This window comes from Columba livia, chromosome 10 (genome assembly GCF_036013475.1).
Source record: "Columba livia isolate bColLiv1 breed racing homer chromosome 10, bColLiv1.pat.W.v2, whole genome shotgun sequence".
NCBI classification, from domain to species: domain Eukaryota; kingdom Metazoa; phylum Chordata; class Aves; order Columbiformes; family Columbidae; genus Columba; species Columba livia.
In genome coordinates, this window is record NC_088611.1 from 20,827,631 (window position 1) to 20,843,306 (window position 15,676).

Here is a 15,676-nt window from a genome sequence, read left to right on the forward strand (position 1 = left end):
GTGCGGGTTCTACATGCGTGTGCATGTACATGTGTGCGTGTGCGCACCCTGTGCATGTGCCCGTGTCCTCGCACGCGCCCCCGCGCACTCACACCCCCCGGTACGCTCCCCTCCCCCCCCATCCGGATCCCACCCCCAGCTGCTGGGGGAGAGGGACCTGGCCCTGGGGCTTTGCAAGGGAGGGGCTGTGCATTCCGACCCCCCACCAAGGAAGTCTCGTCCCCCCGGTGGGATTTGGGGAGTGGGGTGTATTTGGGAGGGGGTTCACAGCACCGCTGCTGACCCCCCAGCCCATGCAGAGCTGCAGCCTGCGAAGGGGCAAGAAGCCCCACAACGTCTCGGTGCGCAGGGGCTGCAGCGATTCGCGCAGCCCCCGGACTATGCCAAGCCGGGGGTCCCCCCGCACCGTGCCCCCACCGCCAGCCCCCTGGGACCCGCCGCGCTGCCCGCATCCTCCGCTGCGGGGCGATGCCTGCCGGAGGGGGGGGGCACACCGGACACGCAGGGCTCCCCCCCTCGGGGGCCCCGTCCGGGTGGCCGTGGGGGTAGGGGTCGGTGGGGGTGCGGCCCCCGTCGCCGGGGCGGGGACCCCCGGCCTCGGCGCGGCGTCTCCGCGCTGCTGCCGCCGACCGCGGGAGGGCGTCGCCTGTGTTAGTTCCCTCCGGAGAACCCGGGGCCAGCGCCGCCGCCGCGGGCCCCCGCTGCCCGCCGCCACCCCCCCCGTGCGGCGGCCCCTCTTGGGCAGCGGGCGGCAGCGGCACCGACGCGCGGGGGGTCCGCCGCAGGGCCCCAGCCGCCGCCGTACCAGGCGCCCCTATCCTCGCTTTCGCCGCCGCGCCGGGCGCACCCCCGAAAACACGGCGGGGGGCGGCGGGCGACGCGCGGCGGGGGCCGCGGGGGCGGCGGCGGGCTGGGGGGGGGCCGGGCGCAGGGCACGGGGCGGGCGGGGCGGCCAGAGGGGCCCCGGCGGCGGCGCGGGAGCCCCGCGAAAGGGCCCCAAGAAGCACAAGTTGGAGCTGGCGGCGGACCAGGCTGTTGTTGTTCTCAACGTGGTCCGCCCCGCGTCCATATAAAGAGGCGGCGACGACACCCGCCCCACTAGAGCGCGGCGGCGCGGAGCGAAGCGGAGTCCGATAGAAGCGCGGCCGCCGCCCGCCACGCCGCCCCTGCCCGCCCTCGCTCTGCGGCCCGCGCCCCCTCAGCACCATGTCGGTAGAGCTAGAAGAAGCCGATCTGCCTCTGACCGAGGCGGAGGAGTTGCCCCTGTCTCCGGAAAAGAAAGCGGCCGCTAAGAAAGCGAAAGGCGGCGGCTCGTCGCTTTCGCCGTCGAAGAAGAAAAAGAACAACAAGAAGAAGAACCAGCCAGGCAAATACAGTCAGCTGGTGGTGGAGACCATCCGCAAGCTGGGCGAGCGCAATGGCTCCTCGCTGGCCAAGATCTACAACGAGGCCAAGAAAGTGTCCTGGTTCGACCAGCAGAACGGCAGGACCTACCTGAAATACTCCATCAAGGCGCTGGTGCAGAACGACACGCTGCTCCAGGTCAAGGGCACCGGCGCCAACGGTTCCTTCAAGCTCAACAGGAAGAAGCTGGAAGGCGGCGGCGAGGGGGGCGCGGGCAGCAGCGCCCACAAGAAGGCGACGGCCTCCACGTCCCGGCGGGCGGAGAAGCCGGCAGCCAAAAGCAAGAAGCCCGAGAAGAAATCGCACAAGAAAGGAGCCAGCGGGGCGGCGGCGAAGAAGGACAAGGGCAAAGCCAAGAAGGCCACCAAGAAGGGAGCCGCGTCCCCCGGCGCCAAGAAGGTAAAGAAGTCCGCAAAGCCCAAGGCACTCAAGAGCAGGAAGGCATGAGAGCGGGGCGCAGCGAGCCCCCGCCGCCCCCCGGACTGTGAGCCCCGCCGCACAGACTGCTCTGAGGACGGACCCCCGGGGACCCGCTTTGTCTTTGTGTTGCTGACTCGGCTCCGCAGCCGCCGCCGTGCGCGGTGAGCGGGGCTGCGGCTGCCCCAGCACCCCCTTCCCCCTCTCCGCCGCCTTATTTTTTTCCATCCCCCACCCCGGGGCTTCTCCCCGATCGCGCCCTTTTGTTTCCGGCCGTGCCCCTCCCCGCGCGTAGACAGTCCCCGACTCTCCCTCCCCCTATTTTTCCCCGGTGCTTTACAGGGATGTTTCCCGCCCGGTTTCCATAGCAGCCGTTTCGCGGCGGCGCCCCCGCTGCCCCCCGCGCCACGTGGGCCGGGCTCCCGCCGCCCGGGCCCGCTCCGCGCGCGCGCCCCGCCCCTCGCGCCGGCCGCCCGCGCCGCCTCGGCGCGATTTCGAAAAGCCACGGCGCCCCCTATTGGCTCCCGGGTCCCCGCTGCCATGGTAACGGCCCGTTGGGCGCCAATTGGCTGCCGCGGCGTCCGGCCGCTCGTGACGGGGCCGGCGCGCGCGGGCTGGCCGCCCGCCCCCTGGCGGAGCAGCCCGCGGGGCCCCTCGGGCCGCCGGCGCAGGTTGCGTCTTCAATAATGGCCTTTATAATTTTTTTTAAAATCGGTTTTGAGTTAGTTTTGGTTATTTTTTGGGGAGGGTGGTTTTGGGTTGTTTTTTTTTTTTTTTATGTTTCCGTTATTTTTTTTTCATTTATCGTCGTTTCAAAATAAATTGTTACAAAACGTCATGCTGTCGTGCGCTCCCTGCAGGCACCGGGGAGCGGGCTGGGGGCAGTGGAGCCCCCGGGGAGAGGCGGGAGGGCCCAGCCACGCTGCGTGTGTCCCCGCGGAGGAGCCGTGCTGCCCACGCAGGTGTTGGTGCAGCAGAGCAGACCCAGGGGGCTGCACAGCACCGATGAGAGGGGCAGGGAGGAGAGGGGGTGAGGATTCCCTTGCCACAGAGGCAGGAAAGGGGTACCCTGCAGCACAGACCCCCCACAGCGCCTGGGTTAGAAGGAAGCACCCCCACCTCCATCCCTCCCTTCCAGCCTCGGGGAGCTTTTCCCCAGGAGCTGGGGCTCCATCATGCACACACAGTGCTGCGAGCAGAGGCCCATCGTGCACCCTGCGCCTCCATCGCTGTGCCTATTTATAGCGCGCGCCAGCGAGGTTGCATAAAGCCCTGCAAGGGATCTGGGCCATCTTGTTCTGCCTGTCTGCAGCAGCAGGGGCTGAGCCTGCAGCTCCGTGCTCATCGGGTGCCCCAGCTTATATTGGGGTTGCAGGAGCAGGATGGGAAAGGAGCCCAGCCACGTATTTGTTCTCTGCAGTGGGGCAGGGAGTGCTGCAGGTGCACTGTACCCCACAGGTCAGCTGCGGTTAAGCCCACAGCACCCCAGGGTGCTGTCACCCCAGGGTGCTGCTCAGCTGCCTCCACCAAAGAGGGAGGAGAGCATCACCCCAGAGCATCAACATGCTCCCGGTGCCTGGGGAAGTACAGCACCAATCAGCCCAATGCACAAGGCCTCCAGGAGGAGGGAACAGAGGAACAGCAGCCAGGTGGAGCCTGGGGACAGCCAGGCTCTTCCAGCCAACCCAGGAAAGGAGCAGCCCCCTTCCTCCTGGACCCAGGCCCCTCTACAGCTGCTTCAGCCCTGTGCCTCTTGGAGCACAAGCAGAGAGAAGGGAAGGAAGTTCATTCCCTGAAGAACTGTCCATCAGCTAAATTCAGGAAGAGAAGCCAGTTCTGCTCCTGGGGGAGACTGGCAGCTTTCTGCTGTTGGGGGCTGTAGCCTCCCTCCAGTCAGTATTTGGGACAGGCAGCCCCTGTACATCTCACACGGAGCCTGAGCACCTGCCAGCGACCTCAGGTACCAGGAGAGAGCTGCTGCGTTCCAGCTGTGACCTGCAGTTGCCTCCTTGGTCAGCAGATGACACTGCAGGTTTGGAAGGGATGGAGGAGATGCCATCACCCAGGTCTGGCCAATCTCAGCCTGCAAGGCAAAGTGCTTGACTGGTAAGGAGCATTACCTGGAAGGTGAACCACTGCTGGCATTGCCATAGGCAGCTGTGGCAGAGGGAAGGCAGAAGCAGACACATCGCACTGGTCCAGCTGGAGACCTCACCTCTCAGTCTCAGGAAGGCAGCATTTCACCACACACAGCAGGACGGTCGGGGGCTGCAACACGAGCATCCCTGAGCAGGCTCCCACGAGTGCTGTCGGCTGCGAGGGCTGGGCTCTGGAGGGAAACCCAAGCCTTGAGGACTTCCAAGGGCAAGTGACTCCAGTCTCATCCCCCAGATAAACACAGCAAGTCCCAGAGCCCGTGGAGACTCTGCTGCGCATGGTGAGATGCACAGCAGCTTCCAGCTTCAGGTCTATGCTGTCTCACCTTTGGGTGCCCGGAGGAGGAAGGGGAAGAGCCCTGCAGCCTCCCTGACCTCTCCTGGAGGGAAGGACAGACCAACAGACACTCTTTCAGGCTCACGTGACCTCTGGGGAAAGCTCAACTCAGCCAAGTCCTTCACATTTTATGAACTGCACTGCTCTGGTGCTACAAAAGAGCCAGGACCAGCAACACTGCTCCAAGAAGCCACAAGACCAATCTCTTGAAGGTGACAGAGTCCGTTCCAGCTTTCTAATAAAGACCAAAACTTCCGCTCTCCTGGTCACGATGATATTTAAATGTGAAGTTGAGGAGGTGATAAAGGCCAAGCGCTTTAGCAACGCTTGGCCAGACAGACAGGATTTCCCTTGCAGCAGCCCAGCTTTTCCAGCTGGTCCATCACGTGGGTGGCAGAAGAAGTTTAACCAGCTGGAGCTCAGCACTGAGGGCACCACATCTGCCACCAGCCCCCAGTTACAGCTGCAGGTGTCACCCTAGGCAGAGCCACACAACACTGGGGCGGTTACAGAGCTACTTGGACCCTGGTGAGCAGGGCAGCAGCCCAACCTGTCCCTGTTCCCTGCACCAGGGCACTCCCAAATACTTCATACTCTCTCCTGCCTTGTGTTCTGGCCAGCACATTTGGTGGGGCAGAAGGTGGCACCTACAGAGATCAGCCTTAGCAGCTCCAGTCTGACCTACACCGTCCCCAGCCCAGCCCTTGCCACCACCCAGCCCTGATCACGCTGGAAGGTGTCTAAGCCCCCCCACAACCCTCCCTCCCAAAACCAAGCTGGGAGTAACTCTGCCTTGAGGACCAGTCACCAGGACAGCAAACTGGGCGACATCCCAAGAGAGAGGGTGCTGTAAGAAACAGCCCCATATCTGCAGGCCTTCTCCCTCCCCATCACGATCAGCTTTTCCCATCTGACCTCCACAAGCCCATCTCTGCCTGCAAGGTCACCCAGAGGGGCCTGGGCAGCCCATGGGGTGGGGATGACACCTCCAGCATGGGAGAAGGTCCCAGGTCCTGCCTCATCCCCTCTGCTGCTCCCAGCCATTCCCACAGCAGGGAGAAGAGCAAGAAAAGGGTTTTATCTGTTCCCACAGGTAGAAAAAAGACTATTTGTTCAAGTGAAAGGCGAGCAGGAACACTGCTAGGCCAGATCTGGTGCTTTACTAATCCTTCCCCGCTTGGAGAAAACCAAGCCCAGATACCAAGCTGCCACCAGAGTCTGCTCCCGCAGACCGCTGCCAGATTCAGATTTGGAGAGGTGACAAGACACAGCACATGTGACAGCATTCAACAGGGAACCAGTTTAATCAGATATTGGGTTTGCACCGTTCTTTTCAGTATCACAAGTTCTGCATTTTTCTAAGAAATACAAAGCACTCTCGAGTTGTACAGAACACTGGTCCTAAAGAAAACATGAGGGAGAGAACAAGACACTGATACAGACACAAACACCATACTGGGCAGTGGAAACCCCTTGTCCCCACCTTGCCCCTGGTGACAGTCACATCATGGGAGAAGAGAACCTGGGGGTCCGTGACACAGCAGCGCTGTGGACAGTGTCCCCCACCCACCCCAGGCTACCCCAGCATAACCACGGGGCACATCTGCACCCCCATTAGCACAACACTAACGAACACAGCGCCTCCACATTCCACAACGGAGTGAAAAACCCCTTCATAAAACCAGTTGACAAGCATCCAGATTCATCTACTTTAGGTAATAAGACTCAGAGCCAGGGTAAATTACTTCATCCACAAGATCAACATCTGATTCAATAGGCTGAAGACATGCTACTTACAGCACATAAATAGAAGTTGTTTTTTTTTTTAACTTAAAAACATGTTACAAAGGTGTACAGTCGGATTGCCTAGACACTGCCGCATGCACACGACTATCGGCCTCCACAGAAGCGGCTGCTCTGGGCAGCGAGGAAAGCTGTCTCTGCATCAGCTATTCCAGGCATCACGGGACAGCTAGCCTGTCCCCATGCTCCCACATTACCCATACAGGCATTAAATAAATATGGTACTAGCTGTGAGTGAGTTTTAACACTAACTGTAGGGTTTTTTTTTTTAAAAAAAATATATATATTAATCCATAGAGGGTAACAGTTAACAGATAGCATCATCACTTTATTTCTCAAACCAGAAATAGTGTTGAACAAACAACAAAAAGAGCCACAACATGTCATTTCCAGAAGTGCATGGGTAGCTCTCAGCGACACGAAGGGATTCTGCAGCCGGGAGAGCAGGGGAGCGGCGGCAGAAGATGGCAGCTCCCGCTCCCAGCGGGCGCCTGACCTTGCGACGCTCTCCGAGGGGATTTGTCACCGCACCCTCCGCCCCACCCCACGAGCAGGACCCACGGAATACGAGGCCACCAAATCCCCCAGTGCCCACCAAGCCAGGGAGCTGCAGGACCGTGACTTTGCAGGGAGGTACCCCCAAAAATAAGAGACTTTAAAATAAATAGGACCAGAGCTTCTTTACAGTAGGCAATGCGCTAGCTTTACCATGAACAAAACTAACAGTCACTTCTTGCCAATGGAGAAAGTTTGCCTCCTTTTCACATTTTCCAGCCCCCTGCCCTCCCCGCTGCAGTGCTGCCGGGATGGCATTGCTGGCGGGGAGGGCACAGCAGCAGCCAGTCCCATCCTTGTGCCAGGGCAAGCACGGAGGGCTGGGGGGGCCCTGCATGGCCCCAGGGCTGGCAGAGGGGACAGGCAGCTGGGGGTGCCCGTGTCCGTCCCCACGCCAGCCAGAACAATCCTCAGCAGCTACCAGCAGCTTTGCACCATGACTCAACCATCCAGCTCCACATGCCACCACCGCCAACAGCTATGATCCAGGTGCCCCCTCCAAAAATGCTTCTTCCAGCAGGAAGAGGGGCAGAGTGGGGGCACAAGCAGGGCCTGACCCCACTCATGCTCCCCTAGCACCCTGCAGCCCAGGCTGGGGGACTAGCAGAGGGCTGGCAGGGTGCTGCCAGGGCTCAGCACCCAGCCCGGGCTGGGGGGTAGGGCAGGAACCCCCAGCCCCACAAGGAGGACAGGCAGGGTACCAGTGAGGAGGTAGGGCTGGGAGGGGAGACAGGGGCAGCGCTCACTTCTTGGAGCTCTGCGTCTTCTTGGGCAGCAGCACGGCCTGGATGTTGGGCAGGACGCCACCCTGGGCGATGGTCACACCGCCCAGCAGCTTGTTGAGCTCCTCGTCGTTGCGGATGGCGAGCTGCAGGTGCCGCGGGATGATGCGCGTCTTCTTGTTGTCGCGGGCCGCGTTGCCCGCCAGCTCCAGGATCTCAGCCGACAGATACTCCAGCACCGCCGCCAGGTACACCGGCGCGCCGGCGCCCACCCGCTCCGCGTAGTTTCCCTTCCGCAGCAGCCGGTGCACCCGGCCCACCGGGAACTGCAGCCCGGCCCGCGACGAGCGCGACTTAGCCTTGGCCCGCGCTTTGCCACCGGACTTCCCCCGGCCCGACATGGCCGGCAGGCAGCGGCCCCTCGCCGCCGCCGCCCAAGAAGCGCCACGCACAGACGGTCCCGGCGCCTGCAAGGAGATAAACGCCGTTACACCGCGCCGCCGGGCCGGGGACCCGCCGTCCCCGCCCGCTCCCGCGCCGCCCTTACCCACAGCCGCCGCCGCCGCCGCCGCTCCGCCCTGCGCGCCGCCCGCCGCCGCACTGCCAGGACCGGCGCCCCCGCGCCGCGGATATCCCTGCCCGCCCCGCCGCACGCCGCTTCCCATTGGTTACTGCTGCGGCCGACGTGGCGCTGATTGGTCGCTGTGCTGATCCCTTATTTGCATAGGGCTCGCAGGGCCCCGGCTCCGCCGCGGGGTCGACGCCGAGGGCAGCGCCCGACGGGGAGCGACCCGGCTCGGTCGGCCCCTTGATCCGGGGGGGTCCCGGTTCCCAACCGGCCAAGCCCGGCAGCAGCCAGGGCTCCTCCACACGCTGGTAGCTGCTTCCTGGCTGGGCCAGGGCCGAGGGGGGGCGGTTTTGGCCGGAGGCCCCGTGAGTGTCCCGGCATCATTGCTTCTCACCGCCTGCCACTTTTGCCTAAACCCAGAACCCTCTCACCGGCCGGAGGGAGAGTGCCAGGACCTGCGGCTCGGGGATGCTCCGGGGGGCTGGACCCCCCGATAGGGGGAGCTCCCTCCATCGGGGGGTCCAGCCCCCCGGAGCATCCCCCCGCCTGCAGCGAGTGCTTCCCTCCCTGCCAGAGCATCATGCCAATTTTGGGGGCCAGGTCACACCAGGTTAAGTGCAGACAACTCCTTGCCAGGTAGGAGCAACCACTGCAAACGGCATTGAGTGAGCAACCAGCCTTCAGTTTGAAGGTGGCGTAGTTCAGCAAGAACACCTCATTAAACCCTCAGTGTAGTTTTTCTCAGTGGATGATACTGCTGGTGTTCACAGCCTGGAGGGAGATAATCTTTACCCTGCATCTTTGCATTGTCCCTGCCTCCCCAAGGGAAGGATCATGTTCCCCAGAGTGGGAAAGGTGAGCAACCCCCATGCATGCTCAGCATCTTCACTCCTGCCACAGCAACTGGAGACCTGAAATGAATTTGAGATGAGCCGGTGACCTTTGGAAAAGCCTGATCTACAGCTAGCACTGACCAGGCCAGCGCAGCTGAGCTGCTCACCCTGCAGGAGTGATGGCCAGGCAGGGAGAGAAACCTCCCTTGTGGCTCCTGCAAGGATAGGCACCGAGGTGACAGCCCCAGCACCTGAAAATCTATTTATTTTACCAGGAGCTGCTAATGCAGTGACTCAATAGCCTCGAGTCACTGCAGGAGCGATGAGGAGCCAGCTAGCAACAGGCTTTCTGGCTAGAAATCCTAATCCCACCCCAGCTTCCCATAAAGCAGGAGATCTTCAGGGTTCAGCTGCCTCCATGGCACGTGAGGGATTCAGAGATGGCTTTGGCTCTGAGAGCGCTCAGGTCTCCCCAGTTTTCTGTCCTGTAGCTCCTGCCCCAGCTCTGCTGTCCGTCACCAGTGATGTGCCCCAGCTACGGCCACCCCTGCAGCTCCCCGGGGACACATCAGTTGAGAGGAGCCCTGAAATAAGTCCCCGGGGGGTATTTTCCACTGGCAAATGGAAATGCTCCAGCAACATCGCCCTGCGGGTGCCCTGTGAGCTCAGCAGCTGTAGCTGCTCTCCCGCGCAGCAGATGGAGAGGAGATATGAGCTCTGCCTGCAAAACAGGAGCAGAAGGGCCGCGATGGGCAAGGGGGACAAAGACACACACGGACAAGGGCACCGCGCAGCCAACCAGTTAATCCCATTTTATTGTTTCCAATAAAAGTGAAGTACTGTTTTCCAGCAAGGGTCCCACCGTGTAAGGCTTTTGGTCTGCAACATCTGGCTCTGTTTACAAAATCCCTGACCTCAAAAACAACTGCCCTGTGCTGTTCTGTAATGGCACTTTGGTTATCCGGGCTTTAATGAATGACCTTTATGAACAAGGCAGAGCACATCCCTCCACAGATCAAGAAAATCCTTTCTAAGTCTTCAAATCCCATTAACGAAATGCCTGTACAAACAACGTGACCAAGACGTGCTGTCCCAACCCGCTGCCCGCAGGGAAACCCAAGCAAAGCCCAGTTCTACCCAGGCTCCGCTTAAACACCTCCCTGTTCAGGAGCCAGGAATGCACATGGCAACACGGGACGACTCTGGCAGATCTTCCTGAACCTGGGGTTTCCTCCTAGGATCTATCGCATGTTCCTCTGTACTGCAGCCATCTTTCGAGAGAGCATTCAAAAGGAAATTGGTACAGAATCAATATGGAATTACATAGAAAAGAGGTAACGGTTTAATACACAAAAAAAAAAGGGAAAAGAAAACAGGAGAGGTGAACCGTGAATGCTGTCAGAGGCAGAAGAGACTCCTCCTCAGCATGCTGAGATGCTTCTCAAGGCTTTATCTAGACCCCCAGGTAGGGAGGCCAGCAGGTTATATCCACTCCCATCAGCACAAGACAAAGCCAAAACCTTAAAAGACGAACACCAACCTTTAACAGAACACGAAGAACAGAGACAAACAACCTAGAGCATCAAATCAACACCTGAGAGGCTTGGAGAATCTCAACAGCCACCTGTGAAGCCTTCCAAAGAAAATGTTCCTCATTCTGCTTCAGAAAACCAGGAGGGAAAAGGATGGCCAGCCATCCTAGACGGTGCTTACATCTTGCGCTTCTTCGCAGCCGGCTCTGCCTCCTTCCCCAGCCACTGCTGCAGGAGACCTGCGCTGGTTTTCTTGGGCGAAGGGCTGTGGATGAACTGACTCTTCCACCTGGGCAAATCGTTTTCTTTCTTCTGGGGGGACCCCTCCTGGGAGCTTTTTAACCAGCTCAGCATCGCGTTGCTGGGCGGGGTGGCTTTGACCTCCTAGACAGACAAAAGACGGTGGGAGAGAAGTCAGGAGCACAGAGCAGGGCAGGAGCCGCAGGGGATGGATCCACAGCCCTGCCCGCAACCAGGCACATCTGTGGGAGGCTGACCCACTGCTGGGAACAGGCTCATTCCAAGCCCCGTTTCACACGGAATTCGCTTCATTTGGCAGAGAAACCCCAGCACAGGGTGAGAATTTATCTCTGGAAGCAGAGGGAAGGGAATCTGTTCGGGGCTCTGTGCTCAAGCACAGGTGTAGGATCACAGAACGGATTGGGTTGGAAGGGACCTTCAAAGCTCACCCAGTCCAAGTCCTGCCCCCCTGCAGCCTGGCAGCACCGTCCCTGCCCGGAGATGTCACCGTGGCCAAGCCGTCCCCTGCCAGCCCTCACCTTCTGGGCTCCCAGCTCGATGGGCGCGACACACTCGGGTGTGTTGTTGCGGACGCTGTTGACAAAGGTGGACACTGGGTGGAAAACGACGTTCTCTGTAGGCTGGATGAGTTTAACCGCTTCTTGGGTTGGGACTTCAGCAAAGTCCAGCCATTTCCTGATGGCCTCGTCCCCGTCCAGGATGGCTGGCATCCTAGGGGACATTACAGTCAGAGGCAAAGTCCGGTGCCAATACAACAGGGCAGGGTGGTAAACGCCAGGTTTGTAAGCTAGCAATGACAAGCAGCTTGGGGAAAAATACAGGGAAAACTGAAACAGGCAGAGAACACATTCGCTTTGCCCAGGTAGCTGCTTTGCTGGAGGAGGCGGAGCGGCCCGACTGCCACCCGCAGGGGCACAAAGACGGTGATTTACGGAAAGGGTGCAAGCCAGAGACCAGAAACGAGCTGGTGATGTTGTAGCGTTCGTCTCCCTTGCCTCCCTGCCCACACGCTGCCAGACTGGCGTTTAAAAGCACAGCTTTCCTCCCTTGTCCCCGCATAGCCCTGCAGCCGCCCCCCGGCTTTCACTTGCCTGTGATGGATGAAGCTCACGTCCTTGGAGGCATCCACGGTGATGATGGTGTAAGTGTACAGCGTCTCTCCTCCCGCCGGCGGCTCCCAGCAGTCGAAAATCCCAGCCATGGTGAGCAACCTCCAGCCCCTCCATTCCTCGTCTCCATCCTTCCCCTCCGCCTGCAGGACAAAGGTCCCAGCGCCCCGGTCGGTGCCGACCCAGGGGCAGCCAAAGCATCGCAGACCTGCCAGTGCCGCAGCAGGTGACTCAGATCTAAATCATGAACTGATCTGGGGACTTTCCAGGAGCCTTTCTACTACTTTGAGGCAATTCCAGCAGAGATACCAGGAGCTTCATCTTCCCACAGGCAAGCCAGCACCCTCCTTCCCCTCCGAACACCCCAACCGCTGGCTCAGCTGAAGGAAAGAGGTAGCGAAAGCCCCAGCCCAGTCCCCTGTGAGACGTATCGCCCACCCATGCAAATATCCGGCATGCGGGGAGCAGCGAGCGTGACGGCAGGGACGCTGCGGCAGCGTTTACAGCCTGGGGACCGCAGGGTTTACAGCACAGGGATGCCGGGGTGCTGATCCCACCACGGGATGGAGCCCCGTTGGGAAATAGAGACCCCAGAGAGGGGCACAGCTGGAGAGAAAGGGGCTTTTCCCCAGGCAGCTGGAGGGAGCAGGGGCTCAGAGCCGGGTGTGAGTGTTCAGACTCCATACCACGGCGTCCTTGCTCTGGGGGAAGTAAATGAAATACGGCTGCTTCCCCCCGCTGTGCTGCTGCCACTCGTAGAAGCCATCCGCCAGGACCACGCAGCGCTTGCCCTTGAGTAGAGGACCCTGGGGGACAGAAAACACAAGCAAGGTGTGAACAGCAGCCCCGGGCAGCCTGTGAGGGAGGATGGGGCTGCGAGGCCACCCAACCCGCTCCCTCCCTCCTGGGGTCCCCTAAAGCCGCCCCATGGGGTGCACAAACACCACCACCCAGCGATGCAGTGAGAGATGAGCTTCACCAGCAACAACCGTTTCAGTTCTTCTATTTTAATGAAATCTGCCAGCCCTGCAGTACAGGGACTCATTGAGGAGCATCCTGCCCTGTGCTGCAGGGAAACGGTGACCGGGACTCGCTCGGGAGATGCTTCATCTCTGGTTTGGTGGCTACAAGATCTCTTCGGGCTGGCCAGAAAGAGAGCAGCAACCCACCTTGTAGGAGGACTTCTTCAGCATGGTATCGCTGCGGCAGTTGGAGGTGTTGAACTGCATTTTGGAAGGGTCGTCCTTGTTGAACCAGGAGGGAACCAGGCCCCAGCGCATGTCCATGAGGACCCGCTCGGAGGAGTCGGCATCCTTTCGAACGACACAGAGAAACAACTCAGGTCAGAGCCGCGCCGCAGGGACCACAAGCACCCCCACAGCTCCAGAGGGGCTTCGCTGAGCCCGGGGGAAGCGGCTTCTCCTCCTGCAAGGGAGGAACAGGCTGGTGTCTCTGCCAAGAGCTGAGCCGGGGCTCACAGTCCCTCCAGCACCAAATCTGCCTCTGCTCTTCGGCACAGAAGCTACTTGCAAACCATACAGAAACAACCATGAATTCTAACCCTTTCCATATTCTTAATGCCTTTCCTGTAAGAATTAATCTTCAGCAAAAAGCACAAAAATATTCTGCAGGAATAAGTAACTGTCTCAGCGAGGCTCACCTGACGACTCTCTGGAGGAATGAATGCAGGTGGTGTTTTTCAATGGGAAGTGCCTGGACACGTGAGCTCCCTGGCTCTTAAGGAACCGGTTATGGCGGGCTGGTGTCACGGTCCTCAAACCTTCCCTCTTTAAAGCGAGCGTCCCATGAGGTGTAAGCCTCACCTTCATTTTAATAGCGTGATTTCTGCGGACCTGGTTCACTTTCACTCCTCGCGCTTTGCATATTATCTGCGCTTGGACAATGGAAATGGTTTGCGGCTTTCAGTTCTCGCCCAGCTCGCTCTCGCTTTCTGCCCGCGGCTGCAGCCCGGGGCGAGCGGGGCCTGGGGCAGCTGCTCCCAAAGAACCGCAGTAGTGATTTATATATATATGTATATATATATGTGTATATATATATACACACATATATCTACTGTAAATGTACATAGAATCATAGAATTATTTTGGTTGGAAGAGACCCTCAAGATCATTGAGTCCAGCCATTACACCAGCCCTGACATGACCCCATGTCCCTGAGAACCTCATGTCCGTCTGTCCAACCCTCCAGGGATGGTGACTCCAGCACTGCCCTGGGCAGCCTGTTCCAATGCCCCACAGCCCTTTGGGGAAGAAATTGTTCCCAGATCCAACCTCAACCTCCCCTGGCACAACTTGAGGCCGTTTCCTCTGCTCCTGGCGCTTGTTCCTGGGGAGCAGAGCCCGACCCCCCTGGCTCCAAGCTCCTTTCAGGCAGTTCAGAGATCAGAAGGTCTCCCCTCAGCTCCTGTTCTCCAGCTGAACCCCCCAGGTCCCTCAGCCGCTCCATCACACTTGTGCTCCAGCCCCTCACCAGTTCCGGTCCCTTCTCTCAACTCTATAAATATACATATAGGGATGCGTATATGCCCAGCTTTGTGAAGTCCTCCAGAGCCTCCCACAGACGAGGGGCAGCACAAGGGACACCTCACACCGCACCTGTGACCCAGCAGCTGAAGAGATGCACAACCCAGAAGGTGTCAGCCCTGTGGGACCCCCAGGCAGGACAGGAGGGCACTAGGGATGCCTGATGGCATCACCCACAGCACCCCAAAGTGTCCCTACCGCCACGTCCCACCCCATCCCCTGTGCCGGTAACAGCTGCAGGAGCAGCGGCCCCTTTGCCTGCCCCACCAGCCTGGGGGGGAGAGCGGAGGGAGCCCAGATTGGGGTGTTTCGATTCGGTGCACCCAGCTTCACCTCGCTGAACACAGAAGAGCAGCAGTTCACCGGGCACCCCCTTCTGCGGAAACCAAACGAGGTGCACAAACGGGTGCACAGGCTGCTCAGGTTGTCTGGGGAGGCTTAAATTAGCCGGGATAACGGTCACCCCAGGTGTACAGTTATTGTACAGCTCTGATGCTGAGATGTTTTTTGTCTACTTTCCCCTACTAATGCAGCCTGGACACACTCAGAAGCATTATGAAATGAGAAAAAAATCCCCAGGAAAACAGAATAAAGCCAGCAGAGACAATCAGGAAAAAAACCTACCGCAATTAATCACTTATATGTGAACATTTGCAGAAAACACAACACAATGCTGGAAGCACGGTACCGATCCCCCGCCCTCCTCACGAACAAGTAAACACTACCAAGGAGAGACATCTTGGCAAGTAGAAAAACTCAATACCCGCCACGGCTGAGCAAAGAGAAGCCAAACGAGCCGCTTCAATTCGGATTGGACACCGCACCACCCCGGGAGGCACGACCCCCAATTTCAGCCCCAGGATCCACGGCAGCCAGGCAGATTTTTAAGCGGCAGCAGCGACCACAATGCGGCCCCGCCGGCCTTGTTTTGGTTCGCCCGGACGGGAGAGAGGGAAGGAGGGAGGGACGAAGGGAGGGAGGTACCTGCTGGAGGTGCCGGCGGGAGAGCAGCACCGGCCCGCTGGACTGCGGGCCCTTGTTGTACGAGGGCCGGTACCGCTCCGCCCGGATCCACTCGGGCTGTCGTCGCTGGCCCACCCTGTCGCGATATGCGCAGGCCCGGCGGAGGTTGTCGGCACCCAGGGAGCAGGCGGTGCGGCCGCACATCCCGCCGGCTCTGCGGGGGACGGGACCGGTTCGGAGCTCCGCCCGGCACGGGGGCGGCACCGGGGGTGGATCGGGGCGGGACCGGGGGTGGATCGGGGCAGGACCCGGGGGTGGATCGGGGCAGGACCCGGGGGTGGATCGGGGCAGGACCCGGGGGTGGATCGGGGCAGGACCCGGGGGTGGATCGGGGCAGGACCCGGGGGTGGATCGGGGCAGGACCCGGGGGTGGATCGGGGCAGGACCCGTGCCCCGAGCGCCGTTCCCGCCGG

The 15,676-nt window shown here is 60.1% G+C and overlaps 3 protein-coding genes across 3 annotated transcripts; 1 reads left to right on the plus strand and 2 right to left on the minus strand.

The window, feature by feature from the left end:
• Positions 1-1,084: 1,084 nt before the first annotated feature.
• LOC102091948 (histone H1.10) lies at positions 1,085-2,659 on the plus strand. Its single transcript, XM_021297992.2, has one exon. The coding sequence runs from the start codon at positions 1,207-1,209 to the stop codon at positions 1,849-1,851; it is 645 nt and encodes a 214-aa protein (XP_021153667.2). The 5' UTR covers positions 1,085-1,206; the 3' UTR covers positions 1,852-2,659.
• A 2,940-nt stretch (positions 2,660-5,599) lies between these two features.
• Positions 5,600-8,061, minus strand: LOC102089767 (histone H2A type 2-B). The gene is made up of 2 exons (XM_065075691.1): positions 7,942-8,061; positions 5,600-7,861 (listed from the first exon to the last, which is right to left on the minus strand). Exon 2 carries the CDS (start codon positions 7,793-7,795, stop codon positions 7,415-7,417), a length of 381 nt encoding a protein of 126 aa, XP_064931763.1. The 5' UTR covers positions 7,796-7,861; positions 7,942-8,061; the 3' UTR covers positions 5,600-7,414.
• A 1,531-nt stretch (positions 8,062-9,592) lies between these two features.
• On the minus strand, positions 9,593-15,471 carry HMCES (5-hydroxymethylcytosine binding, ES cell specific). Its single transcript, XM_021297991.2, has 6 exons — positions 15,225-15,471; positions 12,867-13,010; positions 12,384-12,503; positions 11,680-11,840; positions 11,107-11,299; positions 9,593-10,711 (listed from the first exon to the last, which is right to left on the minus strand). Exons 1-6 carry the CDS (start codon positions 15,405-15,407, stop codon positions 10,505-10,507), a joined length of 1,008 nt encoding a protein of 335 aa, XP_021153666.2. The 5' UTR covers positions 15,408-15,471; the 3' UTR covers positions 9,593-10,504.
• Positions 15,472-15,676: the final 205 nt, after the last annotated feature.